Source organism: Notolabrus celidotus, chromosome 5 (assembly GCF_009762535.1).
Source record: "Notolabrus celidotus isolate fNotCel1 chromosome 5, fNotCel1.pri, whole genome shotgun sequence".
Classification (NCBI taxonomy): domain Eukaryota; kingdom Metazoa; phylum Chordata; class Actinopteri; order Labriformes; family Labridae; genus Notolabrus; species Notolabrus celidotus.
The window spans coordinates 17112377-17138416 of NC_048276.1; the positions used below are offsets into that span (position 1 = coordinate 17112377).

General features: G+C 38.1%; 2 protein-coding genes across 2 annotated transcripts in view; one reads left to right on the forward strand and one right to left on the reverse strand.

Moving 5' to 3' along the window:
* The first annotated feature begins 13235 nt into the window (after window positions 1–13235).
* nlgn2b (neuroligin 2b) overlaps window positions 13236–26040 on the forward strand; it is a 203547-nt gene continuing 190742 nt past the window's right edge. Inside the window, exon 1 of the mRNA XM_034684217.1 lies at window positions 13236–13331. The gene's annotated coding sequence lies outside the window, so the exon portion shown is untranslated. The remainder of the gene's footprint in view (window positions 13332–26040) is intronic.
* Window positions 21935–26040, reverse strand: part of fgf11b (fibroblast growth factor 11b) — a 55815-nt gene continuing 51709 nt past the window's right edge. The window contains exons 4-5 of the mRNA XM_034684224.1: window positions 24630–24828; window positions 21935–22784 (exon numbers count right to left, since the gene is read on the reverse strand). Of these exons, the coding sequence (XP_034540115.1) occupies window positions 22648–22784; window positions 24630–24828 (336 nt within the window). The 3' untranslated portion in view covers window positions 21935–22647. The remainder of the gene's footprint in view (window positions 22785–24629; window positions 24829–26040) is intronic.

Consider the following 26040-nt stretch of genomic DNA (forward strand, 5'->3'; position numbering starts at 1 on the left):
TACTATTAGAATTGTTATTATCACTATTATTATTGTATTATTTTTATAATTATAATAATTATAATGATACTAATACGTATTATTATTATTATTATTATTATTGTTATTAATATTATTATTATCATTATTATTATAATTATATTGTTGTTATTATTATTATGTTAAATTGAAAAGCTGCAAAATTAGTGTGAAAGTAGGTGATAGAGACTGTGAGTATACGACCACCACCAGAGGCATGATGGATGAACACAGAGAAAGAAAAGCCCACTAGACAGTTCACAGCACTTTGAGATAAGTTTATGTTGTAGTCTAATACACAGGAGCAATGATTGCCAAGCTGAGATAACTGTTAATTGGAACAGGCTTCACTTGTTTATTATTTGATAATTTGATGAAATATGTGGGCAACACACTATTCAGTTTAAACGACCATGTGACGAATCACAGCTTACATTTTATCAGAATGTGAGCTTTATGCAGGGAGTAGCTTTTCTTTTGTATGTAATGTATGAATGATGTGATATGACTTCTACATAATTGAATATCCGCCACAAACTGTCACATAATATTAACAAGAATGAAGGGAAATATGTGGTGATTCTCAAAATTTGATGGGGGAGGTTCCCCAGACCCCCCTTCGATAACTTCTGACTCACTATGTTTAAAGAATCCTATACTGTGGATGTCAGGGGTTTGAAAAACTATTCCAATCCTGTAACCCCAAGGCTACCTACTGCCAAGATTGCCGACCTTTCATTTTTACTACCCCTTTGTGATCGCAACTTTTGTGCCCTGATGTCCCATGGCATACAGCAGACGCTCTTTTAATTATTTTTGCTCCTGCCCCCCAAAGAGCCTGTGTACACCACTGGACACAACACTTTACACAACACATACAGTGCACTGTAAAGGCATATTTATTAGATCAGACCTTCAAGATGGAAACATTTTGAGCACAATGTTTTAGTATTTACATTCCTATTTTTAGCATGATCATTATTATTATTATTATTTTTATTATTATTATTATTATTATTATTAGTAGTAGTAGTAGTAGTAGTAGTAGTAGTAGTAGTAGTATTATTTATTAAAGTGAGAACATGTTTATCATTTCACATATCTTTTTCCAGTGAAGTCTTTAAGGGAATATGCACAGAAAGAAATACAAGTCCTCTCATTCCTGCAAAAAAGAACCCTCAGCGTCTACTGTTAATTACAGGCAATTACAACCTACAACCATTTCCACACATATACCCATCAAAATGTACCACTCCATGAAGTATTTATCATATTAACAAATTATCCTTATTATAGCTTGCACAGGGGGAGTCAGTATATGAAGCCGGCATATTGTATTCATATATAGTAAAACAATAGCAGCCTGTTGGCTTGGCAGTTTATTATTGACATGAGCACCATCTTAGAAAGATGACCCCACAAAAGTGATAATTCACTGAAAAACAGTTTAAAAATTATTATATTAAAACAAGACCATTCACATGGCTTTCAGTTACTTTGTATTACACGCCTCTCAGTTCACCTCACTAACAGAAGAGTGTGCTTTACCTGCCCCAGGTTCAAGAACTGAACTTAACTCAACTCTGATATGGAGGAGGTACAATTTGAAAGCAGGAAAATGAACAAACAGCTGCAGGAGTGGCTCTCACACTATACAATCTACAAGCTGAATCAGGTGAATGAACTGAAACAACAAGTGCAGGAATGACTATTATGCCTTGATAAACATATAGAAACACCCTAATACGCAGCCTAACCTAATGTACTGTAGACTGCTAATGAAACTAACCCCCTGTCACCATTTCTTAGAAGTCTGAGTATTCATCAGGGTTTACAGAGGTGTTGCAGTAGGAGTTATGCCTGATGTCATTTGGCCTTACAACAGAATGTATGAATGAGCAGATCTCTCCCTAAAGAGAATCGAACATAGGCTGCACTTCCTTTTAACAGACAATCTTCTGTGGTAAACAATGGAAAAAAACAGAACTCCTTTTGTATCTTTTCTGTAAATAATTTACAGGAACGTCCTTCTGTCAGTTCTGCCACCCTTTTTTGCATTTGACGGTATTTTGTTTTCACTTCCTACTATTTTTACTTCATGTGTGCGCACCACCACATCTACAACAGAAATTTCCTAGAATTCTCTTGCAAGGATACATCGTCCTCCTGACACTCTCCCACGAGGTGTAGATCTAAGGAAGGATCCAGGAAAGCCCAGGGTTTCTCATGAGCAGTGCACCCTGAGGGGAAACCAGATGACGAGTTAGGTCTAACCAGTTTCTTATGACAGTATTACAAGATTTCCTGAGACACTATTCTCAGTTGTCTGCCAGACAAAGTATGCTGTATTTAACACAACGTTACAGTGGCTCAGACCTTTTCTTGGAAATGGCATTTTAAGTTAAAAAAACATATCTACATGTGACCATAAGTACGAGTTTATAATGAGGTGCATACAAATCTGTACATTAAACTGAACAGGGCTCATAAGAGTCAGTTTTACTTTTGACTACAGTTCGTGTAGGACAGCTACAATGTGGTGTGGCAACAACAGCTTTAACTTACAGTTGGAGTTGATTCAGTTATTTTACCTGTCTAACAGGTTTTTTTTCAACTCTTCAAAAACATAAAATCGCAGGCACATGAATTCCTCACACACTATTACTCCAAATCTAAACAAACACATAGGTTGTTGTGTTTTGAAAGTACAGTGAAACTACTATTTTTGGTTGATACTACCAGTCACCCTGTGAGTCATCATATCCCGGCGGTAAGAAACCGGAAGTGGAGACTAAATGTTTTCGACTTGTCACAAGTTTCTTGATCTGTCAAATGAGTCATCTGAAGCGAAACAGATGACACTGAAAGGAACACTTTAAATGTGTTCATGTTGTGTTTTGCTTCACAGGGCGTGTCCACTCTGTGTCACCTGTCAGTCCTATTTAGATACCAATTTACAATGCTTTTAAAGGTAAATCCAAAGTTCATAATTCAAACTCTTCTTTGAGAATTATATTTATTTGCCATTTTTTAAATGTAATGAAACAAACTTTTAATTGAAAAGTGGCACTATTTCAGTCTCAGCTTACTTCCTAGTTAACCCTTCAAAAACAGATAATTTGTTAAAGCCTTTGCTACCTGGTTGATTTAGTTTTAGCTTGGATCTTGTGTGTATGTCAGCATTTCATAAAGATATTTTTTCTCAGCAATCAGTGATGCTGAAGTTAGTCACTTTCACATAATTAAGTCATAAGCTTTCTCAAAACTTTACCTGTAAAGTCCTTTGCTATTTTGAGTCAGAGGTTTAGGGGTGAAACTACCTTTTTTCTTCCTACTAAGATATTTTCCAATTAGGTCTTAACCTCGCTATTTGACACATGTATCCTGATGTTACCGCAGTGACTCGGTGTAATCCTTGGTGTGCATGTTGTATCATCATTCATAGAGCCAGCTGTCGGAAAAAAGGTTACATAAGGCGAGATGAAACAAAACATAACACTGAAGTGCAATGCTGTCATCTGGTGGTGAATGTGAAACAAAGCTGTAGACAGTGAACTATCTGAGCTCCCGCTCTGTGGCTATTCATAAATCAGTACACTGTTTATTCCTTCTTACAGAAACACTAGAGGACCTTTCTATGGGATGAACGCTGGTTTCTCATCATAATTATTTTTTACATCTTTGGATTCAAACTTTTTGATTTGGGTTGTTATTGAAATGTTTTTTAGTTGTTTTTTAGCTGAGGTGTTTAAACTTTGTTGACCAGAGGTTTGAAGTACAAATTGTAATATTAACAGTGAGTAATAATTGTGAAATAAAATCATGAAAAGAAAAATGACGTAACTCCATGAAAGGAAAACTTTAAAGACCTCTTATACTCATTTTCACATTTCATAACGTCAGTCTGGAACACCTATACAGTAGCTTTGTATGATTTGTGAAAACCTTCATTTCAGCACTCTTCAGCCTGAAACATTTTGTTTTGGCTGCTTTTTCAGTGATATAAAGCTTCCTGAAACAACCTGACATTTATAACTTTACAGAAAAGGTCTGAGGCTAGCCGTTAGCTCCTCATTATAGCTACTAGCAGTTACCTGTTGTTATTTTAACTGCTGTTATAATGTTCCTTACAGCTAGTGGTTTCTGAGCCTTCATGGAAACAGCTGTGTTTCATTAACAGTTAAGACAGAAAAACCGCCTTAAGTGTGAGGTTAAGAGGCGGGCTTTGAGCCTCCTAGCCAACAGCTATGTGTTCCTGTCATGTTATTTAAAGGGCAAAACTTGTAATCTTAATACCTTCCAAACTGGCGCTTTAGAAAAAAATTCACCCCCGTACAGTGTGTGCCGATAGATAAATTAGCTACGTAGACCTCATGCCGTTCTTTGTACCAGGCTGTAAACATGTTTATTTATGTTGCAAAGATCGTCTTTTTTGAATTGGTGTCTTTGTGGTTCTGGTGTTTCTGCAGCCAGCTTCAAGCGGATGCTCGATGAATTGCAGTTTATAACACTTCCACATGGGCTTCATAGTTTGAGACCAGTTCAGACCAAGTCTCTGGAATGTCTAGAAACAAGCTGTACAGAGAATCTGGAAAACACTTCAGGTATTACTCCAACAGCTGTGTATCTTATGTTATGAAACTCTGCTAAGGTTTAGTGTGGACATCCAACATTATAATAATAATAATAATAGTAATAGTAATAATAAATAATAGAGTTTTCTTATACAGTGCTTATCAAAACAGACATTACAAAGGGCTATATAAAAAAACAATAATGATAAACCAATCAAGACATGGAGACATATTGCTTTTTATTAAAATATGGATCAGCATAATAGGTCTCATTTAGATTGTTACCCCTTTAGATTCAACATACAAGTATGATTACTCAACAAAATAATAGAATGGTTTTAAAACTCCTGCAGTTTTTAGAATTGATTGTGGAGGAGCAATACAAACCTGTAATGTAAAAAAAAGAAGAAACATCATTGTGCTCATTTAGATAATATAAAATACTAGCGTCCATGGATTTGTTCATCAAAATTTAAGCACTTGAATAAATCAAATTAAGTTCGTTTCTTTTATTGGTCCTTTCTGCTTTGAATTAAATCTTTATTGTTTATATTTTATTCATTTCTATTACATGTGCAAATGTAATCAGCTTTCTAAACTCATATAAGAGACAGTTGGTAATACACTTGTCACCCACAACAAACAATAAATGTATGCCGTGAGCTTCAGGACTGAATCAATACAGATCTATGAGTGAGATGTGTTTGAGTTGTATCCAGATTGACATGTTTTTACCACTTGTGTCTTCTTCATAAGGTAAATGATGTGTAATGGCTCTATTTAAGCTACAGCTGTGAAGTGCTTAAAATGACAAGCGTGTCCCTTAGAAATTACACTTGTATCTCACTAAACTGCCTTCCTAATTATGTTGTGGTGACAACCTAATCGCTGCCTGGAGATGTTATTTAGAGTGAGTGAAACGCTACATTTATGTACCACACTGGAAATAAATGCAACAGGGATTGAAATTATTTTTTATGTATACTGTAGCAAGGCCGAGCTAGCAGCGCTTCATTCCTATCCCAAAAGTAGTTGCAGCAATAAAGCATTTTGATGAAGTTACACTTAAAAAATGGGTCAGTAAAGACAGACATTTGTTTTTATTAAATTTATAGTGAGTGCAATTTGTTGCATATTCCTTTTTCTTGCTTTGTTAAGCCGTATTTTCATTACTGTTACAGAAGCATAGTTGTCACATTGCTTACAAACACCTACCTATATGAACTTCTGGTGACTCAATAATCTCATCTGTTTTCTTCCATCTGACGCTGTGTTATTGATGTTGGTATGCATAATAGATAAGTCGAGAGATCATCAGAATTCAGTGCTTCATTAAAAGGCAACATATACACGTTAAACCTCCAAGGTTGTGATTTTCCCACGCTTCATATTTAGCATGTAGCTGCCTGTAATGGTAACATGCATATACTGAGGGTAATTGGTTCCTCCAGCTATCGTGAGAACTATATTTGGTTTAATGCCTTAATCCTTATTTGCTGCATTAAGAAATATAAAGCTCCATTCAGTCTGAGCGCAGACAGCTCCTCTCTGTGTGGGTTTACTGAGAATAATCTTATATAAATGCACAAGTCATGCTTCCATGAGATTTGAGATGCCCCAGTAAAGCACAAGGAGGATCAGAAGAGAAAAGAGGGCTGTCTGACCCCATCCGAGGTCACGTCTCAAAGGGGGGAACTCACTGTGAAAGTCAGTGACAGCCCAGAGCGCAAAAATAATCTGCTCAGATCAGATGCTGCTCAACTTCAGCTTGTTCTAGAGAATGACTTGTAGCTTAATTATCCCCGGCTGTGGGACGTGAGCCATCATCCATTTACCACGGTTATCACAGAGAGATTGTAATGTCTAATTGACTGCTGGGTTGTGAACCAGAAGTAATTGCAGCTATTCATCCGTCTGAAACATTTTGGTTAAGTAAGCCTGGTTCTCTGAGAAGATTTGTGACTCTTTAATAGATCTGACAGATGTTAGTTTGTTAATCTCAGACCAGATAAACACTGGATCTTTTTCTGCACTTGATGTTTCTGATGTCTTTTGTGTTTAAGTTCTGCAAGCTAACATCCAGTCGCTTAACACAACATGCCATTTGGCCTTTTAATGAGCATGTACATGCTGCAAAATATAAAATATGCCACCACTATTCTTCTGTCTTGTAAATGACCTCTCTGTGTTTGTGCTCACTGATTTTTATGACCACTATAAAGCCTCATGGTTGAAGGCTTCAAGAGACGACGAATCAATCTGTCAATTCTGAAAGGTCAGGATCTGGATTTGAGCTAACTTTTTAAAGTCAGTGATAAAATTCACAAGGTTACAGCCACTGCATTTTGGAAATTAGAGCTGTGTGTTAAATTTCATTCTGCAGAAGTCAATGCTGAAGGTTTTTACAGTAAACTCCTATCTCTCTATCAGCAGGCCAGTGTGACGAGCATTGTATTTACCTTGTTTAACAAGCATCAGATGAGGTTATGGATGCTGTTTTTAATGTCTCTGCATGACACTTAAATCAGTCTAAATATAAGACTTATTGATCCACAAATACAAGGCAGTACACTTCTCTTACTAAACATGAAAATAAGTAAGATGTACAGTGGAAGTGGGGTCATTCACAAGGTACTGTAATGTCCACAAAAAATGATTGGGAAATTGTTTTAACATTCAAAACTTAACAGATGAGTAAAACTTGAGTAAACTATGAGTAAAATGTCTCAGGCTTTAAACATACTGCCCCCTTGTGGTAAAAAGAAGTCCCTAAAAGTTGTATGATTCCCAGATGACAAACAAAATAATTAAATATGTATCATGTTAAACTGCAAGATTATACATTTTCACTTGAGTGTCTAAAATATGAAGCAAATGTGACAGTGCAACAAACTGTAGTTTCCCGAGTGGCCACTTGAGGCAGAACTCCAACAAAGCCCATATTAAAACCCCCAACTTTACGGCCAATCACATGTGAGGATATAGGATACAGGTGATGGAGGGGAGGCTGTGTATCGTGGCTACATCTGTTCCTTCCGAGAGGGTTAGGGTCAGGGTTCTTCTCAAAGACAGGGCAAATACTCACTGAGAGGAGAAATCAGATCAGCCCATCCAAGCTGAGGCATCTGATTTTTCTCAATGCCAACCTGAGGACATTAATAATGTTTGCTCCAGTTTGGTTCTGGTTCTGTTTGCTTGAGTTGGTTCTGGTTCTGTTTGCTTGAGTTTGGTTCTGGTTCTGTTTGCTTGACATGGTTCTTGTTCTCTCTGCTTGAGTTTGGTTCTGGTTCTGTTTGCTTCAGTTTGCTTCTGGTTCTGTTTGCTTGAGTTGGTTCTGCTTCTGTTTGCTTGAGTTTGGTTCTGGTTCTGTTTGCATGATTTTGGTTCTGTTTCTGTTTGCTTTAGTTGGTTCTGGTTCTGTTTGCTGGAGTTTGGTTCTGGTTCTGTTTGCTTGACTTGGTTCTGGTTCTGTTTGCTTGAGTCTGGTTCTGGTTCTGGTTCTGTTTGATTGAGTTCGGTTCTGCTTAAGTTCTGGTTCGGCTCTGGTTCTGATTCGGTTCTGATTTGGTTCTGATTCGGTTCTGGTTCAGTATGCTTGGGTTTGGTTATGGTTCTGTTTGCTTGAGTTTGGTTCTGGTTCGGTTTGCTAAAGTTTAGTTCTGGTTCTTACCCTAACCCTAACCTTAATCATAAACCTAACCTTAACCCCAATCATAACCCTAACCCTCACCATAATCCTAATCCTAAACCTAACCCCAACCCTAATCTTAATCCTAATCCTAACCCAAACCCTAATCCTAACCATAACCCTAACCCTAATCATAACTCCGACCCTAACCATACCCTTAACCCTAATCATAACCCTAATCATAACCCAATCATAACCCTAATCATAACCCTAACCGCACCCTAACCCTAGCCCTAATTTTAACCCTTACCCTAATCATAACCTGAACCCTAATCATAACCCTAATTATGACCCTAACCCTAATCCTAACCATAACCCTAATCATAACCCTAACCCTAACCATAATCATAACCCTAACTCTAATCAAAACCCTAACGTAATCCCTAATAATAACCCCAACCTTAATCCTAACCTTAACCCTAATCATAACCCTATCCCGAATTGTAACCCTAACCTTAACCCTAACCCTAACCCAAATTCTAACCCTTGTTCTGTTGCTTGAGTTCGTACTGGTTTTGTTTGCTTGAGTTTGGTTGTGGTTCTGTCTGCTTGAGTTTATTCTCGTTCTGTTTGATTGAGTTTGGTTCTAGTTCTGTTTGCTTGAGTTGGTTCTGGTTCTGTTTGCTTTAGTTCGTACTAGTTTTGTTTGATTGAGTTTGGTTCTGGTTCTGGTTCTATTTGCTTGAGTTTATTTTTGTTCTGTCTACTTGAGTTTGGTTCTAGTTCTGTTCTGTGGATATGTTTGCAGTTTTTTGTTAATTTGTGCAACATACAAGTTTGATTAAAATACTAAATCAAGTAAGAATGGTTTTGTAACAGAATAAATGCACAAAACTAGGCAATTATAATGCTTCTCATAAAAACAGTGTACGTAAAAGGGTTTTCAACAGATAAACCATTATTAATTTCGCAAAGTTAAGTCAAAATATACGGCTACAAAAGATCCTAAATTAAGAGCCGTTGGGCAGTTGAAAGAGCTGGCTCTTCTTTGGGAGCCGAGTCAAAAGAGCCGGCTCTCTGAAAAGAGACAAACTTCCCATCACTAATTCACTGCAGTCGGTAATTCACATAAGTGTCCGATGAGGCATAACTTTTCTTTGAATTAAATCCTTCCAACTGGGGTGGCAACAGGGGTGACAAGGCTGTGTAGATCCGCCCCTGGACATACAACATTTCATACTTCTAACAATATTTTTCTCCATGGTTTCGAGCATGCTAATGCTAATGCTTTCTCAGAAGACGGGACCCCCCTGTAGGACTGATTGCTGGTGTGGCACCATGACTAAAAAGCCCATCAGCCCTTATTAATTACACACGACACTACATAATAATAATAATTATGACAAATAACTGCTTCCAGAACAGAGATAGGGTTGTGTTCAGTCTAACATGGCTTATTGATTGGAAGGGAAAATGCTTGCTGGGTCATACTGAAAAAGGGCATGATGGTGCATTTTGTGCATTTTCAACTTTCTCCATCTGTATTATCACAGAAACTTTTATGTGAAGGCCTGTTGCAGAGCTACTAAGATATAAAGTTGAGGAAAGATTGTGCCTTTTCTGGTGAGACCTCTGTTCAGGGAGCATCTGCAGTGAATTTTGAAAGCTTGTCAGCAGTTTATTAAACTTGTAATAAAAGATGTGACCTGACATGGGCATCTACAAAGTGGGCCAGAGTGCAGCAGGGAGGCTGAATATTCAATGATCCACCTCTAGTAGTAGATGCTCCTTGGTCCAGCTGCATGGGAAATACATTTCCTGAACTAAAAGGGCCATGGGACAACTACCAGAGTTCCTGGAAGAAGTCACAATCTCTTTAGAAAGATAACTCACATCCCAGCTAAAACTCTGCTTAAGGGAGAGAGATTTAGACATTCTGAAAGGTAGATAATTCATTTTTGGCTTGCCTGCTGTGCATGGAATTAAAAATCTAGCAGTCAGATCTGTAAACCAATACTAACCAATTTAATGAATGAAATACAAAATGGGAAAATCTGCAGCAGGCAGGCTGAAAACTCTGTGGTTCACACCACCACTGTCAAGGCTCCTAGGCCATGCTGCAAAGAAAAGAAAGTGCGCCAGGAGTCCATGAGAAAATTGCTATAATCCCTGGATGTAGTCACCATTTTTTAGACAGGTAATTCATATTTCAGCAAGACCTATTCTGTAGAAGTGTCATCCTTGGATTTCGAAAGCAGTCTGGCGCTTGTTGCCATCCATTGAGACCTTGATGGCAGCTGAACTCGTGCCAAGATGTTCAGTTGTGTCTACAGCTCATACACTCCTATGGTTTTAAGTCTACCATGACTGAGTCAGTTTATAAGGCAACAGCCTTAATAGTAAGAGCTCTTAACTCACCTCTGTGCTGACAGCTTCACCGAGTGGTGCTCTGTGGGGACTTCAGCAACATAAAGGAGACCTGTGTGGAACGAGATAACCAGGATTAGGGTTATATGTGTTTAGAGCCCTTCAGGCAACAGGGGATGTATGGCGATGCTGGTTCTGCAGGAATGGGCGAGATAGCTCAACCTGAACTCCTTGCTAGATAAAGATAACATTCAAGATTCAGGGATCTATTTGCAACATGATCAAATGTTAAATGTGCAGTTAAATGTGACGGTGGATGCTCAAGGTGGTGTGCTAAAAGGCAAATGTAATTATAGATTATGAAGTCAAAAGACATTCTCAGGGACTGGATTGATTGTGGGGGCTTTCTTCTCCTTGATCTGTGTATCTATTTTTTGTAAAACATGTACAAAGTCAGAGCCGGTTTTGAGGGCTGTAGCCAAAAGCTACAGCCTTGAATTCACCGTGTTGTTGCTTGGTTCAATGATTTTGCTTCCTGAGTGCAGGAGAATCAACCAATTTCTTGAGAGGAAATATCAGGCTTGCTAAACAAAAGGTCATGCCAATAAGGCCACATGAGAAAGCATAGAGAATAGAAATTCAAGGTAATCACCTGCTCTGTGCACTGAGGCGATTTGTTTACACCTTTCAAGGACACTGTCTTCCTCTTTTTTTTTAACAGGATAAATGTGATAAAATAATGAGGAAATACTTGCATTTCAAGGCATGACATGTGTTTGTCAGGAAGTTGATAACAAAAGATGCAAGCAAATTGAACTGTTGCTATTTGTTTTGGGGAAGGTAGTATAAAGCAGCCTTCTCCTAAACACCAAGGGCAGTGTTTTAGAGCAATTGGTGTATTTACCTGGACTAGAGCAAAAAACTTTGCCCATGGTGGTTTGATATAAAACTAAGTGGGCTGTCATAATGCTTTGATGATACTTTCAAAATGCCAGAGCACACAATAAGAGAAAAGAGATAGTGTTTTAGAAGCGATGTAATTAGGAGCAAATGTGCATTTTTAGTTGTCAGAGTTGATGTGAAAACAGCAGGGATTTTTAAGCACAATTGAAGCTGAGTATAAAGTCTATCAGAATTGGGCACCCGACAGCCAAATCTGCTGTTAGAAATGAGAAATTACCATACAATACAACTCAAATGATGGTTGGTCAATGATTGACAAATCTACTTTTAGCAGATTTCAACATCTTGGTATGTGAGTATTACTATTGAATTATAGCTATCTGAAATGTGAGTTTCAATTGTAGCCAAAATGATTATTCTTGACAGGAAGTAATGACCTTGTGGATAATTGTCTAAATTATCATTGTGGCTAGGAAGATTGTCACTTTAAATTTCTGAAACACAAATTTTGAGAAGCATGACTCATGACATGATTGTGTTCGGATTTAAAGCTAGGGTTGGTAGTAACAGAGAACTAGCATGAATTCGAATGTAGCATTTCCTCAGGACTCCGTCTAACCCCTCCCATCCTCCCTTCGGAGCTCCTCCAAAACGACGACCCCACTCACATGCACAAGAGCGCTGCTTCGCGACCATATGATCGTGACTGATTCAGAACCGGTCCTCAGCACATCGTTTGTGTTTTGCACTACGTCACCTCATGTCTCACTCAGCGGTAAGAAAACACCAAATCATTATCATAGTGAAAGTTAAAAACACAAACAAACTTGAAATATATGCGCAGGAGGCGGGCAGAACGGCAGGAAGGGATTTGATTGGTTTCATATTTTGGCTCCTATAGGCGGGGACTGGTTGGTGTTTTCACAGGTTTACTCCGGCTGTAGATAGCTGCTTTTGTGCTCTTTTTTAAGAACACATTATGTTTTGATATAAAGATCATTTTAACCAGTATAACAAAAAGTGTATCTAAATCTGACTACCAACACCTGCTTTAATGCTACGCACGACCCGGCAGCAGGCATTTGGCCAGCCCTGCATGCCATAGCGTTGTGTCGTTCCGATCGAGTGGGTGTGGTTAACTCTAATAACTAATGAAAAAGAAACTTTTCAGAAAAAAGAGGCCTTGAACACAAAACACTCAAATAATAACTACATATCACCACAGCATACAGATGTAAGAAACATTCGTACCATGTGTATTTATTTTTTCAAGTTTGACCGGAGCCCCATTCAAATGAATGTCAGTCATAGTTTTTTTTTCAATCTATACTGCAGCCAGCCACTAGGGGGAGCAGCTCTTTGTGGCGGCCTCACTTCGAGCCAAGCAAGATGGCGTCCATTTTTATTTCAGTCAATGAGCGCAACAGGTAACGAGGACTACGGAAGAGGATTAGGGCCACTGAAAAAAAAAAAAAAAAGGTCAATTTTTTTTTTTTATTATTATTCTGAGAAAAAAGTCAGAATTCTGAGATTAAAGTCAGAATTCTGAGATTAAAGTCAGAATTCTGAGAATAAAGTCAGAATTCTGAGATTAAAGTCAGAATTCTGACTGTCAGAATTCTGAGATTAAAGTCAGAATTCTGAGAATAAAGTCGACTTTAATCTCAGAATTCTGACTTTATTCTCAGAATTCTGATAAAAAAAATTTTTTTGACCCTTTTTTTTTTTTTTTTCCAGTGGCCCTAATCCTCTTCCGTAGAGGACTGACCGTGCTAGCTTCAGAGAGTTTAGCGGCAAGTGTTTCAGAACAGAGGAATACTGAGGAAGAACAACTAGTAAAGGTAAGAAAGCCTTCTCTGCTACTGGATATAAGGTTGATTTTTTGTTATTGTTACATTTACTAGAAGTTCAACGTTTGTTTCAGTTTTTTGACTCTTGGTGTACTTCATGATTGACCGAGGTGATTGGTTAGATGGTAAACAATGATTTGTATGTTTAAAACAAACAAACAACAAACCAGCGACTGATTTGTTGATGTACTTAGAACAAGTTGCTCCTTCGACTGGACGTCACGGATACTACGTCCATTATTTATACAGTCTATGAGTTCAACCTACACTTGAACCTCCTTTACATCCTCTCATGGAAGCTTTAAAAAGCACAGTTTGTATGACGCTTGGAAATTAAATACAAAGTACAATTCAGGGCACCATTTGAAGACAGAAGGAGAAGAAGAAAAGCAGGGGCACGTCAGCTTGTTCGGGCTGCATGTCTGGTACCTGCAGAGCTGCCAACCTATGCCACCTGTCTCCCTTTGTTTAGTGACTTTTTTCAAAAACTGACCTACTTTGTAGTAGCAATCATAACTTAAACTTAGGTGTAACAACTTCTTAAATATATTCTCCCATTTGAATATATATTTATCTGATGTTATATGGTCTGGATTATTCATTTATAAAAGTAAATAGCTCATTAGATGGCTGCAAGGACAAACATGGGGAGGTAACCTTCAGTGTCTTGATAAAAGAGGATACAGTATTTTAGATGTACTTAAGACAAACACATTAAAAAAAAAAAAACATCAAAGGGCACCACTTACAATCATACAAATATATGTTATTTTATTGAATAATATTCCATAATAAGACATCTCCTTTCAATTCATGTAGGAGTAATTGTAGAAATGTACACAGATTTGATGGCAAACATGGAGTGAGGGTGAATCAAGGGCTTGTGTCTGTAGATACTGAGAGGGAGTCATCCCTTATGAGCCAAACAACAGTGACGTATGCATGCTTTGCAAAAAAATACCCATGTCAGTCAAGACGGTTTGCAGTTATTATTGCGGACCACTGGTTGCCTGTGTAGCCTGCAAATCCTGATTGTAGTTTGTTAGCGTTTTGGATTTGTTCCCTTCCTTGAATGCAGGCTGGTAGCTCTCATTGCATATTGCTGGTCTTTATTCCTGTTTGCTGCTCCTCAAAGTGGTCGAAAAAGCCAGTCCATTCCTGCTGCATGCTTTGGCTCATATTCGGAGTCCAACTTTTGTCAACATCCCAGGTAACACTCGGGAGGTGCCTGAGGATTCAGGCCTTCTCTTTGAGGCTAAACAGTGCCAAGGCCCATTTTAATTTATGGCTTTTTTTTTCTTTTTCTTTTTTTTTTATTGTCAGTGTTTTCGGAAGACAAAAAAGATTGGAAGTTCACAAGAGTAAGGAGAGAGAGGTTGTGGGAACTTTCTGGAAGACTTGCGTGACCGTAGCTCTTGACACCACCAAGGTCACATTGCTGTGTTTGGCAGGACACATGTTGGCTTTAGGAGTTGTTTTCCTGCTGTTTTCCCATGAATGCATTGCATCTTTCACAAACATACAACTCAGGCGCACAGTGGGATTCAGTTTGGTTGAAGTTCACTCTGGGGACACATCAGTGTGGATACAACAGTGCAGACCAAAGACAAAAACACAGCAAATGGGAAGAAATACTTGGGGATCACCAACAAGTCTTCCTTCCTTTGTGGTGTTTGCATTAGAACGAAAACATGACAAATTAGAACAACCAAAGACAATGAAAAAAATATCAACACTGACTGTTCAAATACATTTCTGAAAAAAGGAAATAGACCTGGCATAGTACATCGGATACACACTATTTGTATTATTGACAAAAACATACATGTAAACTGGCAGCATTCCTCACATTTAGGCCACCCAGACAGGTATTGTTGTCTAGAAGCATGCTGCTACATTTTACAGAGATCAAAAGGTGACATATTACATCCTTCACATTTTTTCACTCCTCAGAGAGGCTGCCTACTTAAACATGACACTCATAATGCCGCAGCAGCAAATATACTTTAAAATGACAGTAGAAGTGCCGTCTGGGTGGTACCCGTTATTAAGAATGATCATTTATTTAAATAGCTGTAATTAAACTCAGTGTTGCATCCAAGGCTAAACCTTTTGAAGTATCATGCTTTCAATATTTAATACATGGAAACAGTGAGAGTGGCACACGTCCATTTTGTACTGTTGTCAAGGAGTGATTTATGTTTCTTTTTGATGTTTTTCTTTTTTTTTATTCAGAAGCCACAAATAGCACCAAAAAAGGACCAACCCAAAGTGTTTTCCTCACTGCTACACACTGCATTGATTATGTGATTTATCACTGGATATATATATCTGTAGTACAGACACTGTGGTGCCATCAGGAACTCACAGTAATAATTGTGTTATTGTTGTTGAACTAATTCAATAGGAAAGCACTAATCTTGTGAAAGGGGCTGCTCTACTTGGAAGTGTTCTACAGCCAAATTAGGAAGCTATTGTTGCATACATTATCATCACATGACCGCAATATTTTAACAACTTATGGTCATCAGGGATTTTAGGGGAGTAGACTATACAGCAGTACACTTATCTGAAGAGGTAAGCATTTTATCTCAGCTACTTTGCAGCTTTGAGTGTGGCTGGAGTGATGCCATCAAAGTGTTTTCTTTGAGGCTTCTAATTAATGATGCTAGGCAACAAAGTTCATCCATTAGAGGGAGCCATTTATACACTGATTCTCTTTATAAAGCTGCATGGTATAGTGTACATATGTTTGTTGTTTTTTATGTCAGCAGAACTGCAGTTTTAAGAATAACTTCAGTAACATTTGGACAGTGCTGAGCTTCAGTTTCCTGTTGTTGAGTGGCACCATTTGTGTTTTTTTTTAGGGGTTAGTCACAAAAGGACAACAATAAAACAAACAACAAAAATCCTCTATGCCAAAGTGACAAAAATCTCAAAATCAAAAGATGCACAACAGGGAACGGTCGTGTGTTCTTGACATTAATTCAAGCTAACACAGCATTGTTGAGCACGGGATATAGGTAATGCCATGTTTGTTTTAATTCACCATGAATATGAATGTTCCAGAAAGGTTGGATGTTGGTAACAGTTAATACAGCACAATAACATTAAAATCTCCACCGAAGTGCTTAATCACTGGTGGTAATAAAATCTTTACATTTCTATTGCACTGCTTAAACACTTGTGGTGATGATGTAGCTGCAGTTTATTTTTCATTATTGCCTCTTACTCCCATAACTCTGATAAAGTAGAGGGGATTCCTGTTTGTTTTGATCTCTTAAGAACAAGCCTAGACAGTGAGTGAACTTGTTTTATGTTTCAAGCAATAAATAGTGCTTTTAAGGTGTAGCATGGTTCCTCTTGTCCAATTATTTTCAGTGGGCAGTTTTGGGGAAGTTTTTCACCTGGAACATGTTTTCCAGCAGATATATTTTAAAGGTTAGTCTAGCTTGCTTTCACTCTTGGCCTGAGGAAAGAATCTTGCTCCTGTTCTGGGTTGTTTTTTGAGTTCACTGGTAGAAATCAAAGAGCAGCCCACTGAGTTCATTATGAACTAATGGATTTGGCTGTCTCTGGCAGACCTTGGGGAAATTTTTTGCACCCATCACATGGTGGCTGTTCTCTCGTTTGTGGTTTATTGAGTCTATCGATCACTGTTTCAATCTCATGCCCTTTTCTTTTCCCCCTTGCCTCTGTGTCTTGTCTTACCTTACTCTTAATCATAGATGCACACATACACACATAGACAGACAGACAGACAGACACACACACACACACACACACACACACACACACACACACACACACACACACACACACACACACACACACACACACACACAGACCTTATAAACACACTGTATACACCTACACAGGAAACAGTGTTGAAAAGAAAGTTAATGGTCTGTATATACTGTAGGCTGTGGTTAAAGTGATGCTGTAGGAAAGGGATTATGACTTTAAATCTCTCATGCGTGGGCACACAAACTGCATCAGTGTTTTTATTTTCCATGTTACCACCCCACTGTTAGCTTTGCAACATAAAAGTATTCTCAATGAAAACACACAGCACTTTCTGACTTCTTTAAAGTACAATAACAAAGATCCTCCTTTTAAGTACAATAACAAAGATCCTCCTTTTACCTCCTCTAAGTTATAGTTAGCTTTTCTCATCGACTCACACAATCTCTTTCCAGCCAAAACTTTTACATTCAGCAACAGAACCATAATCTAAATCCTTCCTTCTGCTTCCTTCATTGCACTTACTTGTCTCTGAACATCTCAACTTTACTTTACATTCATCAGCTTGCTGTTCTGTTCAGATCGCCTTAACCTACATTCTACTTCTTTCTCCTCTTCAGGTTCGTCATCTGTCTTATTTACATTCTTTGTTTCTTCAGTGAACTTGCAGTATTACAATCCAACAACTTGCAGTGGCCTTCTTCAGTGTTATCACAGTAAGGCCTGGTTCCTTTTTTAGAATAATGTCTATGGAGGATTTAGATCTCTATGGTGTTGCACAGTAAAGTGATTTAATGACATTTTAACCAAGCGGCAACCTTCGGCCACGAGAATTGAAGCCAATGCGTAAGTGTTAAAAATGACAGTTTCTTGAGTGTCCACTTGAGGCACACTGTACGGGGGGTGAATTTTTTTCGTAACGGGGCAGTTTTGAAGATATTAAGATTACGAATCTTCCATTGAGAGGCACAGCTGACTTGATTGACAGGCGGGAACACTGTAGCTGTTGGCTAGGAAGGTGAAAGCCTGCCTCTTTACCTCACACTAGCTTAACAGCAGTTAGGTTGAGTTCAGCATTTCCAATATGGCTGCCACCGATGATCGGCTTCAAAACCGCTTCAGAAACAGATGGGTGACGTCATGGATACTACGTCCATTATTTATACAGTCTATGCATATAAGTTATGTTGAGAGTTAGTTTTTTTTTAAAAGTAAGACCCGCTTTCAATATCCTGTCACTGTAGAGTAGAGCTAGAACAATGTGTTTTACTAATCAGTTGATTGAAATCCAATGTGTTTGATAATTTGTTTAATACTCAACCAAAAATGCTTGGATATTCCTTGTTCAAGCTTTGTGTCAAAATAAAGCATTTGTGGACGTCTGTTTGGGCAGTTACCTCAAGCATGTGGAAAGTTCTTCTACACATAATGGGGATTTAAGAAAAAAAATGTCTGATTCATCAACAATGAATTTCATTAGCATTTGTGACCCAAGAGGAAAAAGATTTCTTTCATGCCTCATTTTGGCAGTCTCTACTTGGCACCCCCAAGTACTTTACTTTTAGAGAACAGACTTAGGATAAACTTTGTAATGTGAACTGTCACAAAAAAGCTCCCAGATGGGATCCTCAAATATACTCAAAACTCGCATGTGTCCTTCCCGACAGCTAAAATAAGCCAAGCATTGTGTACTACCTGCTGTGCACACACTTTGATATCATACAGTAGTTGGTAATGCTCAGTGAGACATCATACTTAGGCTGTACCAAAAGCCACCAGGGAGAGGGAGCATTTGTAGGTCTGCAATGCAAAATGTGCTACAAGGACAAAATATCCAAATTTGAACTGAGTGTTACTCCCTCTGGAAAAGTGCAGAAAATTAAAGACTTGGTGGAAGAATGCAAAGCCCTCCCAACTAATTTCCTCCATAGAACCCCTGTCATAAACAGTGCACAGTGCCTTACATGCCTCTTTGTCTCACATTAATTATCATATCCACACACCGCATAAAACCCTGCCAAGAATTTTGCTTACTTTCCTGCAGAAATTCCTTATCAACATTCCTCAAGAATACACCTGCTAATCCTTCACTCTCTCCAAACAACTGCCTCCATGTGCTGACCTCTTTACAATTCAACACCCTATTTCAGACTTACTTTCACCGTCAATAGAGCACATTCTTAAAGCCTCTGTTTCACATTCTGTAACCCCTCTGCACATTATCTCGCCATTAAAATTAGACACCATACCAGTGCCTTGAACCCTCCAGAAATATTCCATGACTTTAAGCTGCCATATTATGAGCAGCATTTTTTTTTACTGTTTGCCTTCCATATCTTCAAGCAAATGCTCATCCTGACATAGCTAACATAGCTTGTGACGTGTTTTGTTGGTCATATCCATGAACATTCAGTTTGACTGAACATTGTGGCGACATTTTTTCCCCCTCAGTGGGTTACAAGAGCAGACAGCATCCAACAGCAGCAAGCATTGACATGACAGCAACCAAAATCCCTGCAGCTCCCATGAAGAAGCCTCAACTTCCCATCAGGCCATTGCATATTTTTATGTAAAATGTTCCTGATTGAGAAACCAGGTGGAAATCAAAACATTAGTGGGATACATCCAAATGAAATAGTGAATAAATCAAGTACTTTAGTTTGGTTCTGACCCCATGAAGCTTCCTGCTATTTTCAAATGTATCCAATCAAGGGGTGTAAAAAATGTCAGTATACTTGAATGACTAAGTATATAGGATATTGAATCAAATTTTTTAAAACTGTCTATTTTAAATCAATGGTTAACACTAGGGATGCACAATATTATCGGCACATTATCGGTATCGGCTGATACTGGCTTTAAAATGAACTATCGGATATCGGCCAACACGCTGATATCCGCCGATATAATAAACCGATAAAATAATGGGCTACTGCACAAATGTTGGGCTAATGTTTGAAGTTAAATTTGAATTTAAGCAGCAGTCTGTAAGGTACATGTAGCTGACTAATTTAGGCACATTTACTGTCAAAGAGTAAACCATTTTATTTAATTTGGGTTGAATTGCTGTACGGTTGCACTTTTCACATGTTCCCTGTGAACAGAGGTTAGGTTTACTTACTATGTCAAATGTGAAATTGGCCAAATTATTTTGCACAAAAAATGAATATTACATAACAAATGTGATAAGAGTTTCACCATAATACTGTACGCTAACTCCAAAACAGAAGACAATTGATGATCTCTGCAATTAGGTGTGCGGGAAAAAAATATCTGTATCGGTAATTGGCTAAATGAGTTTTAAAATATTGGCATATCGGCAAAAAATCCAATATCGTGCATCCCTACCATGAACCTTCCTGCTGTTTTCAAATGTATCGAATCAAGGGGTGTCAAAAATGTCAATACACTTGAATTACTAAGTATATAGGATATTGAATTAATATTTTTAAAACTGTCTATTTTAAATCAATGGTTAACACCCATAGATCCATGGCAGCGGTTACTTTTGTGATGCGTTTCAACTCCCAACCACGAGATAGCAGCGATGTAATCTATCTTTTGCTCTTACAATGCTCTACTCCAATATAGCAAAGTGATAACATAAGCTTGAGTTAAAAGAAAGAACAACAAAAAGAAAGGCCATTGAAACAGGCAGTGCCATAAAAGATGCAATACATCGCCAAGCTCACAATACAACTGTACGTTACAATATATTTAATCCCACTCCTGTTATTGTGATATGTATCTTATTGTATCAGGAGATTCTTGCCTCTACAAAGCCCTTATTGAAACTCTCCTAAACCAGTGAAACCGGTTCAAAAGGTGGAGTTTCCCCAAGTATCACCTTTACACAAACACAGACATATCAAAGACACACTGTGGTGTCCTGTCTGAAGGACGTGTTAGAGGTTACCCACAGTATCTCTATCCATCCTCCTCTATCGGGGCATTCACACACAATCTAACAGTGCATCCGTACTGTAGAAGACATCCACACACACACACGAGGGGGGGTTAAAGCACAATCACACCACGACATTCACTCAGACGACTCCATTTTTTGAGGGCGATTCTTCCAAGGTGATTTGATAAAGCTAGCGAGTGGATAAGCTGCCAGACGTCCTCAGAATAACAAGTGCTGCAGCTCAGAGGCTCCTCTGGCTTTGATGTTTGCCTTCAAACCTGGCTTTGTGCTGACAGCAGATGCTGAGTGAAGTACACACTACGGCTCCTTTTCCAGGTGACTGAGTTCAGATACACCTGGGGATTTAAAACACAACACAGTTGTTCATTTGTAGCCTCCAATGAGCTAGTGCAATGTAATAAGTAGTCACCTGATAGAGAAGAGAGGGGCTGGGAAGAGGGTGGCATTTCCTCTCTCATTCATTAATATATATCCTTTCTGAAAAGTATCACCTGGCTTGTTGGTACTTGTATTGCTTAATTCACGCAGATGTGGTGTTTCACTCTAGCTTTTAATACTCTGTGATATGGCTCATCTTTCCAAGAAGATTATTTTTTTTATTTATATTTATTATATTTGTATATTTTTCTTTTCTTCTATTTCATACGACACTATTGCAAGCAGCACCTCTATTGTGAGGTTCATAAACTTTGAAGAAACACAGAAATCCTGCTCTTGTCATCATCACCATCCTGTAATTACAACCCCTGTGTTCTTTAACATTATCATCACCACTCTGCTATCATTATGATCGTATCTTTTGATTACCAATGTCATTTCAACTATCTCTGAGTTATCACTTATCATGATTGACGCATGACGAATTACAATTCTCGAAAATTTAAATCCGGGCCATATTCACACCAAAAAGAAGACAAAGAAGAACATAAGAAAACAAAAAGATGCTATTAGTTTTAAAGTCATACATTTCTCTTAACTGTTATTTTATCCACACACTTTCTCGTATGCTCTCCACGCTCAGATGACCTGACCTGACCCAGGATCCCAGCAGCTATCTTTCCTCTCTGAGCTGTTTCATCTCGCTTTGAGCTTTAGTTGACCTTGGTAATTAGCTTAGCCGCTCGGCAGATGGTGGGTGGAAAGCTGGCTGAGCCACACTGTCACCAACTTTAGGGCTCAAAGAGGGGGCCCAGGGGGGGTTGAGGATTACGATGCCGAGTCAGCGCTGGGAATGAGTGAGTGGTGAATATACAGTAGAATAGATCAGACAGTGGGTAGGCATATTGTCAGTGGAACAAAGAAGCTTTAAGCATGACAGAGAAATGAAGGAGACTGTGTTTTAGAGAAGTCACAGGGGGCGAGAAAGAGGCAAACAGTGGAGAGGGGAGTTGGTAGTAGTTCTGGCTCGGATCCTTGTCTTTTTTTCCTCTGGTGACAGTTGAGGGGGGGACTCCTTTCTAAGGCCTTCTTGGCTGCTGATGGACTGCTGACCCTTTTATATCTCAGCATCCTGTAGTGCACCTCTTGAATATGGTGGCCAACGCGGGCCATTCTCTTAGCCACCCTCAGTGCATTATTGGGCAGCTGTGTTCCAAGTGTCCCTGCTGCCCCGTGTCCCACCCTCAGTCTCCTGTGCTATGAGGCATCAGCCTTGGGAGCTTCTTTCCGACCATTCTTCAGGGACGGAGAATCTGATGTCTTCACTGTTTTTCGAGGAGGGCTCACCGGCTCACCGGTTAGTTCATGTAGCGATGGCTCCTTATACATCGCAACTGGGAAACAAAGAGAGAAGCTGTTAGGGATCTGTTAAATAAATGTGCATTTATATTTAGCTAAGCATTTGGAAGTTTTGCTTGACATTCAATCAATCAATCAATCAATCAATCAATCAATCAATCAATCAATCAATCAATCAATCAATCAATCATACTTTATTTATAAAGTGCTTTTCATGCAATGGCATTGTACACACAAAGTGCTGGACATAAAAACAACTTAAAATAGAATAAATTAAGAAAAAGATCCAACCGCAGCCCCGACCCCAAAACCACCCCACAATCCTAAGGTTAAGAACACAATATATGCAACAATAGCAATAAAAACAATAAAAATAAATTAAATTTTAAAAAAGAAGTTGCTGAACAAACTAATGTAAAATAAGATGTTAAAACTCTACACAGAAAATTAAAATCACCAAAATAAGATACATTTCTAAGATAATAAAACTCTAAAATAGTAAACCATTAAAAAAACACAAGATGCTATACTTAAAATAAATAAATAAATGAATAAATAAAATAAATAAATAAGTAAATGAATAAAACTGTTAAGAATAAAACTCAGTTAAAAGCAAGACTGAAAAGGTAGGTCTTGAGTTTGCTTTTAAAAATATTTATGTAAATATTTGTGGTCACACATAGTAAAAATGTGTGACCGAATGAGGTGAAACCAACATATAAAATGAAAATGATTGATTTCACATATTTGCAACCCCCCCGAATGTTTATAGATATACTGTTTGTGGGTCAGTTTGATCCGGCAGTCAAAGTGGGAGGCTAAAAGGGGTCAGAAGTGTCAAATACTAGTTGTTTCATTGCAACTGTGTGACATATTTCACCCCACTCACACACACACACACACACACACACACACACACACACACACACACACACACACACACACACACACACACACACACACACACACACACACAAACACACACCCTTTTAACATTAATTTTCCTTAAAAACAAGTGAGAAATCCTCATTAAACCATGATCTGTTAGAATTAAAGGACACCATTGCACTAAATATTGATTTAAATGGTTAGTAATCGAGTTAATAATGAGATAAAAAAAATGTTTATTGGGATTTTTTTGATTTCTGACACTTTTGGATAATTAAATATGCCCTGTGTTAAATTGATCCAGGAACATTATTTTGGTTCCTGATAAACAAACATAACAGGAGGGTTAAAGATAAACTAAAATTGACCCTTTATTGTAAAAATAGCAACAAAAATAGTAGGTACAACTAGAAGATGTAGTTTCATAAAATTAGTTTTCTGCCTGTCTTTGTGGCCTGATGATGATCCTAATTTTAGGGTTAGGGTAAGTTAACAGTTAATTCACAAAAGCTGCAGGTTAATTCATAATAGCACAGGAAACAGCCAAATGTGAATGTAGTTGGCTTATTTTCTGCAGACCAGCCAAATTAAGTCTGAAGCAACATTTAAACCCTTCGATGTAGTGGGGGTTGTGAGTCTTTGTCACCTACATTTTGGGGGTCTTTGGCTGAAAAATTTGGGAACCCCTGGCCTAGTTAAGAGAGTTGAGATGCACACTGTTTTTTTTTTTACTTGTTTGCTTTTGTTTACAAAAAAGACATCTGTTCAACCTTTTCCAGCTAATGTTTCATAACTCATAATCTGTTTTACATGCTCTGCTGTATATGACCATCAAAATTTGTGTGCATGCAATACTACAAGCTTAAACTTGAGGCAATGCTGCTGTGAACGCAACTCTCACGAGACAGTGTGTTGATTGTCAATGATGGCAATCGTCTGCTACGGCAAGGAAGCAAATATTGGACATAAATGCGTCTTTCAATGTCACAAACCTTCTATAACTTTAGGCAGGAAGTGTGCTGCTCCTTTGGTCTTCTTTACCCGGTTGCCCTTCATGATCTGGCCATCACGGTTGATACCAATATACCAGGAGCGACCCGACTGGGTCTGACGATAGAGCATGGAGGAGTATGTAACGTAGTAATTCTCAAACACGCTCTCCTTGAACTTGCACTCTGGAGTGAAGTTGTCCTGAAAGGACATGTAGAACATGGGAGAGAGGTGCATTTATATTAGAATAAGGGAGAAAAGTAATGCTCAAAACCCAGCAAACACCAAAACTGAAAAACATTTTCATGTGTTTTTAAACATGAAGTTCATGTAATCACAAAGCTTAGAAAAGTGCATGGACATAACATAGAAATTCATTAATTAGGTGACTTTTGCCTGAGGGAAGGATGGATAGAATTATATGGTCTTTGAAATCACGAACATGTTATTCCTTTGGGACCAGTACGACAAGGAAGCATGCTATACGTGGAGAAATATAGAATTAACATTCACAGTTTACCAAACATAACACATTCCCCAAGGAAAAGAATGGAGAAGATAAAAGCAATGGCACACTGACACCTACACTGATACAATAACAAACTCAATCTATAATATAGATTGAGTTTGTTATTGTATCAGTGTAATGCATACATATAGTATATGTATGCATTACATACATCTTACATAAGTACACGTGAAGTTCAGCTCATATAAATGACTAACTCTGACGTACATACGTGGCATCCTGGGTTCAGAAAACCAACTTGCCGAGCTTCAGTATAATTAAATAAATATAATTAAGTACTGTTCCTGATACTATTTTTCACATGTGTATAGTTAAAATGATATTGCACTGTCTTCTCTTAACTAGCTAACATTCTACTAACAGTGAAACTTAGATATAAACAAATGCTCTTTTTGTCTGTATGCTGCAAAGCTTTCTACTCTGTGGCAGCTGTAACAGGCATTTGAATAACTGTTAAGATATAGGCTGTCCTCTAGCTGGTGGTCTGTATTGCTATAGTGGATATAGAGGCGTCTGCATTAAATTAAGGATGTTTTATAACCAGTTAAAAGCTTTTCAGAGCAAGTTTAAGCTACACTTAATACCAGGCATAGCCCAGTTATACTCTTTTGTGGATGTGTGTTCCCAACCTTTGAGAGAAACTTTATCTGATCCCATGTTCACCACAAAATATACAGTTAAACTTTAAGTACAGCAATAAGAGACAGTGGTACAGGAGCCCCTAAAGGGCCACAAAGTGAGTCAGATCCAGATTCAGACAACTTTTATTATCTAACTCTTATCAAGCTGAATATTAGTGTCAGTATAGAATAGGTTTCTTGATTATCCATTAACTATTTGGTCTAAAAGATATCAGAAAAACTCTACTTTTGCATTTTTGTCAG